At 38.6% G+C, this 18,825-nt stretch overlaps 1 protein-coding gene across 1 annotated transcript in view; it reads right to left on the bottom strand.

The window, feature by feature from the left end:
- Nucleotides 1-322: 322 nt before the first annotated feature.
- Nucleotides 323-18,825, bottom strand: part of LOC118820535 (potassium/sodium hyperpolarization-activated cyclic nucleotide-gated channel 1) — a 175,421-nt gene continuing 156,918 nt past the window's right edge. The window contains exons 7-8 of the mRNA XM_036588899.1: nt 13,592-13,756; nt 323-1,500 (exon numbers count right to left, since the gene is read on the bottom strand). Coding sequence (XP_036444792.1) covers nt 497-1,500; nt 13,592-13,756 — 1,169 coding nt within the window. The 3' untranslated portion in view covers nt 323-496. The remainder of the gene's footprint in view (nt 1,501-13,591; nt 13,757-18,825) is intronic.

The following is an 18,825-nucleotide window of genomic DNA, read 5'->3' as shown; positions in this document are numbered from 1 at the left end:
CAAAAGCTGCTGAATGCTGATCTTGTTTTTGTCATCTTCTCTGAGTAAAAATAAATAAATAAATTGAAAAAGTCACTGTCAGGTTTCACGTTGCATTCCAGTTACAAAAAAAAGACAACAAAAATTTAAACCAGCCAAGAAAAAAAAAATGGAAATCCTCTTCGACATGTAAGTCATATATATGAGAAAGGAAGACTTGCATTTATACTACTGTTTCTGTCTTTTTCATATAGTCAATGCCAAGTATTCTAGTTGGATTTACACATATATATTTGTATAATATACATTCTTAAGTTGAAGGGGAAATGTCTAAAATATAATACAAGGGTAATCTGTACAGGATAATCTATGAGGTTATCTTTTAGAGAGTCGGAGAAAAACAAAAATACTTCAGTCTCTTTTTTCCCATTTTCTCCATAAAAATGAAGCAAAAATCATTTTTTAAAAAAATAAACAAGAAACAAAAGATAAATCAAAACAAAAAAAAAGAACGGGATCATAAATTCGATGCGAATCGCATCTTGTCTTGTTCGGTCTCTGTACTGCTCAAGACCGCTGATTCTCTTCTGGATCCTGTGGGATCCCTGTGCTGGATGCTAGAGGGTGCCGCGCGCACCGGCGGTAAAGCTCCCGATGACATCTGGCGGAAGAGAGCCACCCTCTGGGGGACGGTGGTGCGGATGCCGCTTTGTGGCGCGGCCTGTGCAGGCTGGGCTTGGGCCTGGGTTTGGGCTGGACCTGCAGGGGGCTGGATGGAGGCCAAGGATTCGCCGGAGGATGGGTGTGGCCGGACAGGTAGCGAAGTTTCATGGGGTAGAGAAGGCTGGGAGGCTGAAAGGTGGCGAATGTCTCGGCTAAGGCTTCCTGACTGGAGCGCCTGTGTGCTCTTGTGGACTTCGCTTCTTTGGGGAGAAGCCTGTTGAGCCTGAGGCTGCTGGGACGGCTGCTGCTGTTGTTGTTGCTGTTGTTGCTGCGTTGTTATGGACTGCTGGGGAATGGGCGGCTGTACCAGGGAGAGCTGTGAGGCCGTGGGTGAGCCGTACTGGAACGTTCGGCCAGCCAAAGGCGTCTGGACGGGAGGGCTGCAGACGGCTGCAGTAAACGAGCATGGCGACATGATGCCGCTCGGCTGCTGCAAGGGTGTAGGTGGATTTGGTGAAGAAGTGGCCAGGTTTCCAGGTGGAACGCTAGACACAGAGAAAGCAACGCCCTGAGCTATGCGGGCAGCCGGGGTTATGGATGCAGCGGTGCTGTAGGTCATGGCTTGCTGAAGTTGGCTGTTAGCAATAGGAAATGGTGGCTGAGCAGGAGAGTTAATGATGGAGTTTCCAGACATCGGTGTCGAGTTGGCACCCGTTACCGACTGCTTCCTGTCCACCATCATCACCATCTCCCGGTCCTGCCGGATGATCTGCTTCAGCAGCTCGTTCTCTTGTGTATTGAACACGCCCGCATTCAGATCCTTCTGAAACTTCTGCAGCAAGAGCGAGTTCTTCTTCCCTGTGAAGGAGCGAATCCCAAAAGAGAAACAAAACTTCAGCTGACGTCACAGTAAACACCATCAAAAAGGGTTCTGAAACATTACAGGTTGTGAAGTAATGGGAGAACAATGGAGACAGAATGGAGACATAAAAATCGACAGGAAGGGGAGGCTAGTAACTAGCAAAAACGTGCTAAAGCAGGATCTAAAAATACATATCACACTTTTCAAAGTTACTACACAGTGTCACGATGAAAATGAGTCACATATAAGACATGTCTATGAAGGACTAAGCACTAACACTTCATAAAGAACACAGCACAACATGTAGAACTATGTACTAACTGATCTATATTTAACATGGGGCAAGTTCAGTTGTATAATGATATACTAAATTGATTGAACGTTTGGTCTTTTTCCCCTTTCCTTGGTTAACTGACTTGGCTGGCAGTGACTGCGTGATTTACACTGACTTGGTAATCTCTAGTACTTATCACTGGCTAAATATACTTTATAGATCCAAGAGTAGTCAAGGTAGCCTGTTTTAAGGCCATTAGGATTGGACAATTGTTGCAAATGACAAGCAGTCATTAAAAGAACACTTTACTACAGAAGAGAGATTAAACACAATCGAACCCTTAAACACGCCAACAAAAGGTATAGACTATAAGGTATTTTTCGAACATCGTTCTTAGAAGACAAGACAATGACGGACCGAATGATTCCATCAATGTGAGGTGAAATTACTTTTGCCCTGTCAGGAGACACTGACCCTTCCTCAGGTCAGACGCTCTAGAGGGGTATAGTCAGGGACAGACTTATTCTGTCTGCTGCAGTTGGAATCAACCACTGGGGAAATCAGTTCAGTGACCAGCATCAATCAGCTAATTCTCATAAGGAGAGGTAGCAGGCCTGATTGGCAATGTGCAGTTATTTGACAGCGTTTTTTTTTTTTTTAATGTGTGATTCGATTGCAGTGTGTTACACTGATGTACTTTTGTTTCAAATTTAGGGCCAAGAGGTGTTGATCTTAGGACAACTTGTTTTAGGAACTGATTGGTTCACTGCTTGCTGGCTTGCCTCATTAACCCTTTATTGAACTCTAGATTATTGTTAAAATAAGTGTTATGTTTAGGTTTAGGTCAAAGGTAGTTTAATTTAAAAACTATTTAGCTGAATATCAGTTAACCCCATAACCTGCAGTCTTATTCTTTCTTGGTTGTGTCTTTTGTATTATTAATTAAAACTGTTGTTGTAGCACATGTCCAGCAGTGCTGACGAGGGACTTTTTCGTTCATTCATGGACAGGATTTTTCATAACTGTGATTGTGTGTAGCCTAAATGACAGCTGCTCCGTTTTGTCTGCCTTATTAGGGTAAGATCTACACATGGAGTAAAACGTCCTCAGTATGGCTGGGCCAAAAATCAACCTAAGGAAACTGATTTGACTGCAAGGTAATGACGTTTCTCATTCACTTCCACTTATATTCCCACAGAGCAAGTGATTTTCGCTGGTACTGTCCCAAATTAGCATTTTACCTGCCCCGGGCAATCGGGCCATCATTAATGTTGAACCCTACCTGGACTTTACCACATTCTGAATGGAGATTTTTCATTAAAAGAAAAAAAAAAGTGTAGTACAGGACTAGACTTAATCCCTGTCAAGGAAACTGATCTTCAGAGTCTAAGACAGGGATGCCCAACTCCAATCCTGGAGATCTACTGCTCTGCACAGATTAGCTCAAACACAGTTGGCTGTAATATTCAGGTGATCCTGAAGTCCTGAATCAGGGGTATCAGATTTGGGCTGAAACCAAACTCTGCCGGACAGTAGATCTGCAGGGCTGCAACCAAAACTGTGTACTACCACACTAAATAATGCCACAAATAGTACCTCAGCATAATAGTACCTTCATTTGTACAGTATTTACTACACATATAGTGTAGTCTAGTATGTGTTTGTGGACACAGATCAGGACTAGAGTTGGGCACGTCTGGCATAAGAGTTTATTACCTGTTGACTGATTAATTACTTGATTTAATACAATCGCACAGTGGCTTATTTTACTTGCCTAACATCTCTGTGAGCCCAGCAAAGTGTAAAAAGTGGACAGACTTTTGAGATTCAGAGCCAATAAGAAGAGCTCGAGTGAAAGATGTTGCGATGTGTCTTGTCGTAACTTTTTGAACACAATTCTAACCTATGCACCTACCCACAGGGACCGAGCTTTATTTATTGAGATTAGTCCTCCAGGCTTTGTTGGACTGTGGAACATTTGTTTGCAGCAGCAGAGCAGAATTCTTTAGTCATAAGAATAACTGAGTGAGGTTTCGGGGCACTGAAGGCATTAAGAAATTAGCTATCAATCTCTGAGCTGTAGCCTTGAGAAGGAACAGGGAGGTGTTTTCTCTCCCTCCACTGCTGTTTATAGCTTTGCACTCTGTAGCCTTCGCTATTTAGCTCAGTAGGGATGCTGGATATGCAGTAACAAGCTTTACTGCAAAAAGTTATACATCTTGGCCAGTGAAATCATCTTAAATGTAGGCAAAATAAAAAATGTACAAATTGGTTGAACAATGTATTTCAAAAACAATCTTATAACATGGAATATTAAACATTTTGCCTTCATTTAAGATCATTTGCCAGTATATCACTCATCTCTTTCAAGACAGCCATCACTATTATTTAGATGTTCGGGTAGAGCAGAGCTGCTCTTCAATCTAGATAAATCCCAGTGCTGAGAGCAATGACACTGCTATTAGGGATTCTTTAATGTAAGCAGCCAATACAGCATTCATACCCCACTGCAACCAAGCCTGGGTTAATATAGATTTGGAAATTGGCAAGAATGTCAAAGACAATTAAAAAACAGATTTAATCGGGAAATTAATTTGTCACATTCTAGTATGTTACTAGGAGCAGGTACTAGATTGCGTATGGAAAAGGATTTGTATTTTCAGTTTTGGGTTTGAGAATGAAAAACTGTTGATATTCTGTATCAAAAATGTAAAAGAATGCTGTTCTGAAATCTCATATCTCATATCAAAAATGTCAAAAATGCAATTGCAAACACGATGAATAGTCTGTATCAAAAATGTCAACAATGGAGTTTAAAAAGCTATTAATATCTCATATGAAATATGTCAAAATTCAGCTACAGAAGCTATCGATATACCAGATGTCAAAAATGCAAAAATGATCAAAATAGCATATCAGAAAGTTTTTAAAATGTAGTTCCTATAGTTTGTAAATTCCTTATCAAAAATATTTAAAAAGTAATTCCTGAAGTTATTAACATAGTCAAAAAATTTCAAAATGAAGTTGCAAAGGTTATCAGTAATCTGTACCAAATATATCAAAAATTCTGTTCTAAAAGTTCAATATCCCACATGTCAAAATGCAGCTACAAAAGCCATCAATATCCCATATCAAAGATGTCAAAAATGCAGTTGCAAAAGTTATCAAAATACCTTATCAAAAATGTAAATATGCAGTTCCTACAATTATTAATATCCTGTAACAAAAGTATCAGTATTGCAGTCTGAAAAGCTATTAATACCCCATATCAAAAATGTCATAACGCAGCTACAAAAGCTATCGATATCCTTTAACCCTGAAATAGAATCCTGCATTCTGTCAGCTGTTTGTCAGAGAAGACGTAGAGGGCCGTATACTGTGTCAATAGAGAAAGCGCTTCAGGCGCCAAACGGCAGCAGGCTGACAGAAACGTTTATCCAGCGGGACACAAATTACCATGAACAGCTTCTCAAGGAGGACACGACCGTCCCTGGGGACATGAGGAGTTCTTGGAAGCCAGACGTGTCCTTACATACCCAAACACACACACACACACCTTGTCGGTTCTCTGTATCGATCAGCGCTGCGCAATGAACACGACTGGCTGAACTCTGTTAGGTGGCAGTCAGGCTTGATTTCCGCTTTGGCAGGTGAGAGAATGGCAATTGATTACACCCTGACTTTTTTCACTCCAGCATTTCACTCATTCATTCCGGCCTGGCAGCAGCCATGATGTGTGATTCATTATTGTTATACTGCAGGATGGACTGGGTCAAAATATCGACAACATCTAGATGCTTCTCCAAAACACACTGACTACTTCCTACTGCTACAAGAACGTCCACAGTGTGTGAATAGACTTACATGATGCTTATAAAAATGTGTGGAGGGACGGTGAACTCTGTGGATAAGGAGTTCAACAGAAACATGTTATTGAGGTGGTTAGTGTATTTGGGGAACAGGAGGGTTTGGGGTGTGGGCAGGTAAAAGCTGGGAATTCTCTAGTCCTTGTAAATCAGCATCTCTCCAGTCTCATGTAATCATTATACCTGGTTTAATTTCTGCTCTTATGTATTTTCAGCCTTTTATACTTTACCCAAAATGAATTTGCAGGTTTTGTTGAACACTCTTAGCTTTCATTCCACTAACCACGCTAAAGTGAGCTTATAGGACCAAGTTACAACAAACCAAGCATACATACATACATGCATACATACATACATACTGGAACATTGGACATTTTGAACATTGGTGTAGAACCCACAACAATTCAAGAACCTTTAGATTATGATATCATTCTAAAGGCCATGGCACACGGACAGCGTTCTCCAACAAGCATCAGTAAACACAAATGTTGGGTTGGCCCTAGAATATTCTTCCAATTCACACTGTTCTAGAACGTTCTTCTCATTCAAACTGTTCTAGAATTTTATCTCTCATTGACACTGTTCCAGAATCCTTTCTCCCATTCACACTGTTCTAGAACGTTCTTCATTCAAACGGTTCTAGAATTTTATCTCTCATTCACACTGTTCTAGAATGCTGTCTCCTGATCACAGTGTTCCAGAATGCTTTCTCCCATTCACACTGTTCTAGAATGTTCTTCTCTTTACACACCATTCTAGAATCTTCCATTCACACTCTTCTCAAATTTTCTCCCTTTTATGTTTTCTCTATGCACATGGTTCTAAAATGTCGTCTAGAATGGTCATCCTATTTACACTGTTGTAGAATGTTATGTCCCATTTACACTGTTCTAGAATGTCGTTTCTTATTCACTTTGTTCTAGAATGTTCTCCCTCATTCACATCATTCTAGAACATGCTCCTCATTCAAACAGTTCTAGAACGCTTTCATTTATTCAAACTGCTGTAGAATGTTATGTCCCATTTACACTGTTCTAAAATGTTCTCCCTAATTCGCACTGTTCCAGAATGTTCTCCCTCATTCACACTGTTCTAGAAAGGTCACCCCATTCAAATTGCTCTACAATGTTTGGAATGTTATTGCCTATTTACACTGTTGTAAAATGTTCTCTCTTCAGTGTTTTTCTCCATTCACACTGTTCTAGAATGTGGTTTCCCATTGACAGTGTTCTAGAATGTTCACCTTCATCGTCACCATTCTAGAATGTCCTCCCCATTCACACAGCTTTAGAATGTCCCCACTCATTCAGACTGTTCTAGAATGTTGTCTCCCATTCACACGGTTCTAGAATATTGTTCCTCATTCACACTGGTTTGTTTGGTTTATCAGTTCTTTTCCAGGATGGAACTGTCAGCGTCAGAATGCTGGTGTTGGTCAGGGAATGCTGTGACAGTGTGCCATGGTCTTTAGAGCAAACGTGTAGTAAAATAATCATTTTTGGGAGTTTTCTTTGCATAATGTGAAAAATCACCCACTAACACTCCATTATAACAGAGCATTTTAGATGAAGTTCCTTCACCTCCTTAGTGCCTTCATTGTTCTCTCCTTCATATTCTCTCAGGGCTCATTGGGAGCGTTTGGTTTTATGGCTCTCTGCCTGCCTCATTCTTCTTGTGGCCCAATAGCTGAAGTGTCTGCCTTCACTTTTTAAATTAATGAGCGGGACACAGCAAGGCGTGGTGTGGTGCACCATTGAGCTTAAGCACCCAGCCAGGTGGCTGCCACCTTGCTCTTCCAAGCTTTATAAATAGAGCTGAGAGTTGCAGTTTAATTGGGAAACCTACCATGCACTTCCATCATTGGCCATTTTATCAGAAACACCTACCATATACCAGTATAACACCCACTAATATGCCAGTGTCAGTGCTGTGCTGAGAGCTGTCCACCATCCAAATGCTATCTGGTCCTAGGGGTGGTCCTATGGTGGTCTCTTTCCATTGATGGACAGGGTAGATAACTTATGCAGCAATAGACAGGCTACAGTCAGCAGTCGCAAACATCATTTCATTTATATGGGTGGTGTTTATGAAAAAAATGGCTTATGACTGTAGATACACAATAGTTGTATATAATAAACTGGCAAGTGTTTTTTTTTTTAGTATGTTCTCATTGATGTGTAAGGTAACATGCAGTAATAGTAACCAGGCTAAGACATTAAGAATGATGTCATCCTCTATATGGTATATCTGCAGTACAGAACAGCATTAGCATAATGCTGATCATGGGTAGCAGATCGTTTTCTTAAATTCTGAAGCCTTGAAATCATGTTTACCCATTTCAGTGACAAAAGTTTGGTAAATAGTAAGCATGCATTGACAGTGTACAGATTCATTGCCCTCCATAAGTAAATGGACAGTGAAGTCAAATTTGCCATTTTTGCAGTATACTTTTTAATCGGAGTAATAATATAAAGTATGTGAATATGAGGTAATGAATCACCTTTTATTTCTGGATATGTTTGGATGCATCTGTTTAAAAGCATTCCAGAGAATTGTAGTTGAATCCAGATTACAAAAACATTTGTTTTTAATGACTATGTCTATAGAGTTTGGGTTTATTTTTTCCTGTCATTAGTCATTGTGCTGTTATTTCATTTAAACTGTGGTGTTTTCAATGTTTTACTTATAATCAAGAGTAAAACACTTTGCTATTAAAATCAATCAGTAAAGAAAGAAATAGATATAATATAGATATAATAAATAAGTACCCCAAAATAAAAGATCATATTCAATACTTGTATTGAAAGAGGTTGATCCAGCAAAAAATAACTTTTTTTTTTTTCACTTAACTGTCCGAGTACTTATGGAAAGCACAGTATACAAACCATGACCAAAAACAAGAGGTCCAGTAAACTTTAACTACTATACCTTCCTCAGTAGCATGCAGAAAAAGGTGATGCATAGAATCTACCTGATTTAAATGTCCATAAAATTTCCACAGTATATTAAAACACAATTAGGTTTGGGCACCCTTGGTCAAATTAAGTGAAAATAAGTACATACCCTCTACACAGAACACACATTTTAATGCAAAGTTACTGTTTATTTGCTGAATTTAACACATTGGGGGGAAAAAAATGGCTTGTGCGAAAGTTTTAGCACCTTTTACTATTTTATTTTATTTTTCCAAATCAGTGGAAATTGTGCACTAATATTTGCAGAAAATGCCATCTTTAAGTGTGTTCTCTGTAGAGGAGTACCAATTTTTAACACAAACAGAGGATGTTCAAACTTTTCCATACAACTGTATATTTAATTTTTGAAGGTACCAATTTAACTCAAGTATATTTAATACATCACTTCTTTCGGTGTAGAAACATTATTGAAAAAACAAACCCTGCACTGCCTTCTTCACTGGCTAACACTCTCATTCTAAGAGCCTTCTCAGTGGCTTCAATGGCTATATTGCCTTTAGCCTGTAGAGCTTTACAGATGTGGGTAAAAAGCTGGGATTGTAACGAGGAATTTACCTGCTGCCTACTCGTCGGCCAGGACACTCTTGAAAACGAGATGAGCTCATCTCAAGAGGAACTCCTGGTTGAATAACTTTTAGATAAAGATAGATACATCAATTGTGGAACATGTCATTCTGGTCAATGCATGGCAAATTTTGGCTTTTGTCAAATTCTTTTGCTTAGGACGAAACAAGCATTCGCAGTCCAAAAGAACAGTGTACGAGCACCCATCATGACACGGTCTGTCTTTTTCCCTCGTATGAGACAAAACCCCTCTGTTTTCGTTAGACTCATCCAAATCACTTCTGTCAGAGGAAGTGTTTTGCAAGAGCTGGTGATTTCTTGTCTTTTTTTTAGGTTTATATTTATAATTAGAGAATTTAGCAACAAGGATGTACTTAAAAAGCAAATGTGCATCATGACTGTTCATTTTTGGCACATTTTATGGTGGCTGGTTTTAAAAGCAGATTTAGGCATTACCACAGATAAATGCCACAGTTTCATCAGCAGTCTGACAGACTACAACGTTTTATGGATTAGTTCGATTTGATTGGCTGAATCTTACCAGTGCTTATCAGTTATTGATTACTTGTGACTTGGATGTCACAGCGGGGCGAAGCAAGTCAATATTAACATGCCTGGATTTGGCAAACAAACATACAAAACAAAAGTAATAAAAATTAAAACTCAAAAATAAAACATAACAGTAAAAATTAGATATTGTTTGAAAACAAAAGGTTACAGCAGTCATTTCAGTTCGTTAGGAACAGATTTTAGTAAAACCTTCAAAATAACCTTCTGGAGAACTTAATGGGGGAAAAAGTTGCTTATAATCAAGCAGCTTTGCATGCATTTATGTCACTGTAAAGTTTGTAAATGCATGCTATGTTAGTGACATTCACATTCTGCTCATATGCTTAGAAGAAAAAATGGTATACTTAGAAAAATGGTTTACTTCGCATTGACTGCTCACAGTCAATTGGCTTATCATCAGCATTTGTCTTATTAGCTGCAAAATCAAAGAGTGTCATAAATGTTGTGTTATACGAGGAAACTATGAGTGCATTCTTTAAACCATTCTTGCTGAAATTTGGACATGGTTAAAATGTAAGGAATAAGAAAAGATTTATTTAAACAAAATGTTAGTTATGTTATTAAGATTTATGTTAAGATTTATGTATGTCCAATAAGAAGACACTATTCAGTCCATGCAATATTTTATAGTTACTGTCTCATTTATTTTTTTCAAAATATGCATCATTAAAATGTAAAAAAGTCAGTGCTGACCTGAATAAGTATTGCTTAAAACCACTAGATGACAAACTTCAAGCTGACGCCCCATGAATGTTTAAAGTGTACAATTTACAATAAAATCACTAGAACACCAGAGATTTTACTGTGTAAATGTCCATATTTGAATTCAGTGCAATTCAAATTCGTGACACTGCATCACACGGAGTCTGGGCAACACCAGGGTTTATATTATGAAGCTGAATTTGTATTTTAGCATGTTAACTTGCTAATGGGCTCAATTTAAGGTACAGTTATGTTGAAATAAACTCAAAGCAAACCTAAACTGAACAGGTTTACCATCCCACAAGTGTTTAAACTTAGCACGTTTAAAACCCAGAACTCAGCTTCATAGTGTACCCACCTGGACCCAGACAGTGCATTGACATGAATCAAAATGACTGGAATGTAAGAAGTTTTTTTGTTTGTTTGTTTGTTTGTATTTTTCTGCATCCCTTATTTAAAGATTCAATGATTTCAGTGTGAAATTCCATTAACAACGCATGTAAAGAGCTTCCCATTTAAATTGGAATGGATACAAGAGGCACAAACAAGGTTTTGGGAATAATACATAGAGTAAACATTATGTATTGTTTATGAGTGTCAAAGATGCATGAAAAAACATGCTGTATATAGATGGTAAGATGTGTATAATTTGTATAGCAGCCTTGGACCAATAATTTACTGCATGTCAGTGGCAGCTGGTGAAAATCTTTCTAAGTTGGGCAGTTTACTTATCATCCATCACACCATTCAACATTAATGTAATTGAAGATGAACATATATGTTTTGTGGCACAGTATTTAACTTAACCCATGGTGAAAAAGTGCCTTGTTTAAAGATGAATCTCACTGATTTTTCAAAATATTCTGCATAATTCACATCAAGATGTAAACAAAGATAGAGTGGTTTGACATGAAATGCTTCATTGCCAAGAAACTTACCACCTCTGAATTCTTTACAATGGCATATATGTATGTATGTATAAATGGTAACTTTAAAGGAGAAGGAAAACATACTTCACTTTCAATGTAAGTCAGTGGAACCAGACTTTTTCCAATTTTGGGCCGTTTCTTTTGGTCCATTTCTCATGAAATTTACACACAATGTAAAGGGCAACAGTATATGTATTAGATCAGAAATCTCTAAATTTGTCAAGAGAAACAACAATGTCTCAGTATCAGCCAGTACATGTATAATCTTTTCTTTTATAATCATGTAAGTAATAACTTTCTGTGAGGGAGTTTTTAGAGGCACTAAACACTTTAGATGTCTGGTTCCTATCACCAAGTAGCTTTTCACATCAAACTACTCTAAATGACTTTGTGTACATTTTAACCATTTAATTATGCAGAAATTTTGAAAAATTAATGGAATTCCTCTTGGTCTGTGTACATCTACACTCTGTTATAAGTTTGTAGACACCACTAATAATTTGTTGATTCAGCTTTAAGGAGCACCCACTGTTGAAACAGGAGCAGCCGTCCATGAGCTTAAGGTCACCATGTCCAAAGGCAAGTGTTAGCTAAAGCAAACTTCTTATTAAGACCCTTGACTTCAGAAGAAACTTTGGGAAACTTATCTCTGTATGAGAAGGTGTCTACAAACTTCTGGACATGTAGTTGGAAATATTTTGATATTTATATCAATATTTGATATTTATATATTAATATATAAATATCAAATATTTGATATTTGATATTTATATATTAAGTATACAGTTTCAATCCCACAGCTTCAGAAACACTTTTCTTGCATAAAACAACTTAAACATGGTTATTACTAAAGTACACCAGTTACTCCCTGGATTATTCAATATTTATGAAAATCAGCAACTATGGCATAAACTATTTACACACTAATACATCATGGTTTACTGGTTTACTGTCATACTGACAGAAACTCCTACCAGCTTGAAGCTCTAGATAGTCTGGATAGATAACTCACACATAAATCATATGATATGAAACATCATTGAGCCAAGGATTAGTTCATTTTCCATCGTAAAGATCTACAAGTTTTATTTATTTATTTGTCTGTTTGTTTGTAGATTCTTCTTTTCCTGTCAGGGAGGTGTTGCCCCAGAACCTGTCTGCACCAGCTGCCACTGCTGCAAGTACTTTTTGTTCTTCAGAATATCTGGTTTAAAATGTTCAGTCTCCTGAACTTTAATGTGAAGGCAAAATGTTTTTCATGTGTTTCTGATCAGATTGTTAAAGTTTCTTGAACTTTCTAGGCATAAACAACCTCGTATTCCTACGACTGATTAGCATTAGCATTATTAGCGGGAAATCAAACAAGTTAATAAATATAAACAACCAATAAATAAAAAGTTATCACCACAATGCAATAACAATACTCTCAACACAAAGCAACATAAGAAAAGAAAAAAAAAGATAAAATAAATTCTACATAATGAAAATGGCACATTTGGTATTGTGTAAGACTCTGCAAATAAATAAATGAACAAATAAATAAACAAACAAGCAAATATATAAAGAAAAAAGTAGGTTAAAAACAAAAACATCAGTCTGTGGTATGACACCCCCTCTTTTTAAAGCATTTTTTTCTGGAACACTAAGTAACTAAGTAAATACATTAATGTCTGAATAACCCTTTAGAGGCCTTTTACTTCACATTGTTAGTGCTTCAATGAGGTCACCATCATTATGGCTGAGGTGAGAGGGGGCGGGGTGTGCTCATACCCAGGTGTGCAGAATTGGGGGGTGGGAGGAGGGGGAATTTTTGAGGCTCATGCAGGTGAGAATTTGCCTCAGTCTGCTTGCCACGAGTCCAGTTGGGCTGGACTGGACAAAAAACAGCATAACAACCAGACCATGACCACAACAGCCACATGCACTGCCTCCCACAGACAGGCTGTTAATCTGCAGCTAGCATTTTACAGTTACTGTACATACACTGTACGGCACTTTGACGCTGGTTAACTTCTTTAATCTGTAGAAGACATTAGGGAAATAGACAGGAAGAAATAGAGAGGCATCGTAGCATACACAGGAGTCATGCAGCATGATGGCAGACAAGTGTGATGAAGGAATAGACACACAGGACGCTCTGGACAAACACACGGCACAGGCCGGCCCGGGAGAGACAGAGAAAGGGTAAAATGTGTGTCAGGTCTTACCGATGCGGTCCAGGCGGTCAATAGCCACCGTCTCAAAAGCGCGGCGCATCATGGGGTATTCCTCCAGGACCTCGTTGAAGTGGTCAACAGACAGAGAGAAGAGGCGACAGTACGTGTCGGCGCGGACGCTAGCTGTGCGCCGTCCTTTCGTTAGCAGACAGATCTCTGTGGGGAACAAGAAGAGGGGATGGAAATGAGTGTGATACTACAAAAATACATTTTTCCCATTAGCCCAAATGTAGTAGGTCATATTTTTCCATTAGAGCTATGAAGCTAACAGCTAACAAAAATTTACTTCATAAATTAGCACTGCACAAACTGCATGTCTAAATCATCACAGACTTGCCTCAAACTGCATAGACATGTTAAAGGGATATTTCACAAAATTTCAAAATTTTTGCATATTTCAGTCCTTGAGATGTCATTCAGAGTGGTCAAATGGTTTATTTTAGAGAAGCGTCCTGACTCAGATTTCTGGGCTGGAGGTTAGGGAACCAGCCTTGTGACCAGAAGATCGCTGGTTCGCTCCCCTGAGCCGACAGTACGTGACTGAAGTGCCCTTGAGTAAGCCACCTAACACCCAACTGCTCCCTGGCCGCTGTGGATGGGGCAAGTGTGCTCACTGCCCCCTTGTGTGTGTGTTTCCACTAGTGTGTATGTGGTGTTTCACTGCACAGATGGGTTAAATGTGGAGGTGAAATTTCCCTGTTGTGGGACTAATAAGGGTCACTTAGCTTAACTATACAGTGGTAGCAATAAGATATATACACACAGTTGTATACAGGGGACAACTGTGTATATGTGATTTTTGGCTGAACTATCACTTAAAGGGGAATTCCACCTATTTTTCTAATTTCCTTAATAATTAAATGGATTACATGTAAACAAAGTCATTCGGAGTGGTTTGGTGAATGCTAAAGTTCTTGATAAAGTTACAGACTCCCTGAGTGACAGGGAGTGTCCTTGATAAAGTTACAGACTCCTCAGTGGTGGTGATAGGAACCAGACGTCCACCTCTAAAAGCTCCCTCACAGAAAGACATTGCATGAAATGGTTATAAATACTCAGCCAGATGTCTGGAATATTGTTTAACGAATTTGAGTTTTGAGACAGTTTCCTAATCCATTCATGGTGGAGGGGTACATGCAGGGTGCTGTGTGGCAAAACATTTCCCAAGGAAAACAGATTTTCCACTATTTTACTATCACCGACATTACATACAAAACTCTGAAGGCTCACTGGTGGTTTTGGATGGTAAATAAAATGGCTACATTTGTGCTGTAGACATGACGACCCCTGGTTCCTATCAGTCAGCAAGTTTCACTACAAACGAATCATTTCACACCAAACCACTGTGAATGATTTTGTTTACATGTCAATGACTGAATTATTCTGAAACTTTGAAAAATCTGTGGGGTTCCCCTTAAAACAACATACAGCAGAAATATGGATGCCAGATGAGCACTTGAATGCCAAGTCCCTTTGAACATTTCTCAAAGATCATCCACGGTTACCTTTAGGAAATCAAATACAAAAACCAGACAGCAGGATGAAGAAAGACTAAATATTGCAGGATACAGAAGTGCACAACCCTGGACGTTAGCTAGATTAGTGCTCAAATGAGGCGTCGGTGTGTGGAGAGGTGGGAGCTATAGTGTACATGTAAATAGAGCCTCCGTATCAGGAATGCATATCAGATCCATGCACCGTCTCTTCCACAGCTGCAGTGTCATTTATCATGCTGTCCACAACTTAATGACTCTGAAACCCAAAGGCTGCTGCTGTTGTTGGTTTAACAGCTGCTGTAACGGAACACAATGCAATGGGTTATTTAAAGCAACCACGTTATTTCTTCTGTTGGTTTTTTCAGGTATTCTTATCTTTTTCTAGTCTTTCTCTTAAGACTACTGGCTGTTGATGCATCAGGGACATTACATCCAGGACCACACAAGAGCTTAAAAACACTGACCAAGGACAATTTGTCATAGGTATATCACTACATTTCTGTAGGCTTGATGGTTGGAATTCCTGAAACAACTCAAAGTATTTAAATATCAGAAAACAAACTGGCTGCCAAACATAAACTCAGTCCTTAGAAGTTCAGTTTATTACTGCCATACTTTTAAAATATAATTATGTAATTATGTACTTCATTACATAGCAATTTCCACCATATATTACAATGTGGTAAGCATTATGGTAAGCTTTAGCCAAGAACTTTGTATGTACATGGTATATTAAATCAGTTAAGTAGATTTTTTTAAACCTTTTAAAACATCAGTTGTACAAATTAAGAATATTATTTTAACAGTATTAAAGAATTACATTCAACTCACGAAACAAAGCTAGAATTTTGGTGATAAAATATGCAGTTAAAAAAGAATTCCACCAATTTTTTTAAAAATGTCTGCATAATTCAGCCATTAAGTCATAAACAAAGTCACTTTTAACACTTTGATGTGAAATGCTGCACTGAAGAGAAACTAAATTTCATATTTCTTTACAATGGCGGTGAAAGGAATTTGGGGTCTTGATATCTACAAAGCAAATATATGTCCATTTCATTTACAATCCAAAATGATAAGTGAGCCTAAACCTGTCTTCTGTGTTTTGATATGTAATGTTGATTGTTTTTGGGAACTATTTTGCTTTACAACACCCTGCATGCACCTCTCTTTCATGACTGGACTAAAAAAAAAAAATGATATAGGCCAACACCTTTCTTCAAAACAATATCTCAGGCATCAGGCAGCGTATTCATAACCATTTTAATTCCTGCAATATCCTTTCCATTTCTTTGGAACAGAGCATAAAATTCCCCTTTAAATAGGTAAAATAATTTTTTAGCACAACACATTGTGGATAAACATCAAACCGAGGTGCTCATATGCACTCTACTCAACCATCTAATGGAAAATCTCCATTTACATGCACACTACAAGTAATCCAATCCAAAATTTTACGCATACGTAGAGAACCACTCAGTGTAGACATTACCATGACACAAGCAGCGCTTGTGTTTTTAATCACTTTAAAATGATGTCTCAGGAAAACGTTCTTCACATGTACTCATTAAAGAAGGCCGAGAGGAAGACGTCGTGTTCTGAGACACATAAGCTGGACGTCCGTCCCATCGCCATCTTTTAAAGAGCAGAGCGTAAACTTCATCTCCTCTGCAGACCAGTTTCTGCTCCGCCATGTTGAACATATAAACTTTCACTATGACGCAACGCACATGCGCAGAACATACTTAAACTTTACCATTGGGAATGTAATTGGATACAGGCATTTACATGGCTATTATTCTTTTATTTAACAGATTATTTACAGGATTACCCACCTCATCAGACTAGTCTATTCCTATTGAGGTGTATACATGAAGGTATTCTATTCCGAATTATCTATTAGTCAGATTATTAACAGATTATTAGGCTGCATGTAAACATGGCTACTGAGAACAAAGTTCGCTTGACCAGAAACACAAGCATGTTTATTTTTTCTCAGGCTCCTGGTGTTACTATTTTACCACTATGCTGAAGACACACTCAGTGATGGCTGAAAAATGCAATCAGATGATTACATATTTCACACCGTCTCAAAAGCCTAGGTTTCTGTTCATGTTTTTTAAGGATGTAAACTTTTTTTAAGACTGCTTTTACTGTTAAGAGTGGACTGTCCATCCCTGAGGTGTAGCGCTGAGACCAGAGGTCCAAGCCTCGCTTCCATTACTGACTCTCACAGCATTTTGGGTGTCTAGTGAAAATGGCCTTCTCTGGTGCTCGGGGACTAACACAGGGCCATTTTAAAAGGTGCTGTTGAGCACACGGCTGGTCAGGAGGCTCTACACTCTACACAGTCTTATTCTTTGGAACACTGCCTGTCCGTGTCTGTTCTTGTTTATTTCAGGACAAAAATGTTCTGAAAGAATGTACGGCTGTTAAGAAGAAAACAAAGAAGAGAAAACAAAGAAGCTGCTGGTGTCCTCATAACAATGAACTGACCACTCCATCACTAAAAAAGAGTTTCATTTCAACAATTTAGGACATAAGCATACGAGTTTTTGAAAAAACAGTTCATGTATAATCGAAAATGCATTTCTGTTTCTCTAATAAAGTGATATTGGTCATAATATAGCACTGACACTGCTTTTATGTGTAAGCCCACTTTAAACATTGTATACCATAAACAAAACAGAAAATTCTTGAAAGTGGCCTGTAATGTATTTTGGAAGAAAACTCGAATATATGAATATACAAATATGTATGTATATCTATAACAAAGGTGTCAAACTCAGCCATGAAGAGGGCCGTATTAAAAAATCTCAACAAATCCACGGGCCAGAGATCAACTATGTTTTATTTCATTTTTAATTAACATTTTGCTATAAACCGAACTGACCATGGTTTATTCAAAATACACAAAGGGCACTTGTAGTAGGCCTTGAAATATTACATGAATACTTGAAATATTCCAAATTTAAATGTCCCCAGGAGCTCAGTCTTTTACACCTACCTATTTGCTTGAACTAGACACCTGGCGTCTTTTCTTTGCTGCAAGTTCATTAATTCTTGGGCTTAATTTCTGAGCTGCTGAGCTGACGTTAAGTGTTTATACTGGCTGACCTGCAGCTAATGTGTTTGGTGATACGACTGGTGTGGAACTGTGTAGAATTGTGTAGCTGCTGTCCCATAGATTGTTGTTGGGGTAGGAGAGTCACTACATTACATTGCAGTGCATGCTGGGGACTGTAGTGCAGCGCGTTGTGTAACGGGCTAATATTAATAGAAAATTAAAATACTTTGGTGGGCCAGAGAGGACAAATGGGATCTGTAATAACCTGTGTGTGTGTGTTTTTACTTCAGTTTACACTTCAGTTGTTACTCTTCATAACTATGTATGTGCCGGGTAGGAGGTGCCAGCATTTCTCACATTGTTTGGCCTGCCTGAGAACAACGCCCTTGACTTTCCTCCCTGCACACACGCACACACACATGAATGCACTGCTGTGAAACGCGTGTGTGTGTCTAGCCTCCGGGACATGCTAACCACGCTCTCCAGCAGAGAGTGGGAACAAGGTGTTGGAGCGTTTTAATGGAAAAGCAGCGTTTCTCCTGGTGACTCCGTGTGGCCGTGTATGTGAGACAGGCAGGAGCACTGAGCGTCGCCCCTCTAATCACTTCATTAGCCTCTGTTCTCACTGTAATATATGCTCTCACAGCACGCGAAAAAGGAGA

This window comes from Colossoma macropomum, unplaced genomic scaffold, assembly GCF_904425465.1.
Source record: "Colossoma macropomum unplaced genomic scaffold, Colossoma_macropomum, whole genome shotgun sequence".
NCBI classification, from domain to species: domain Eukaryota; kingdom Metazoa; phylum Chordata; class Actinopteri; order Characiformes; family Serrasalmidae; genus Colossoma; species Colossoma macropomum.
Note: the sequence above shows the minus strand (reverse complement) of the source record. Positions and strands in the feature narration are given on the sequence as shown.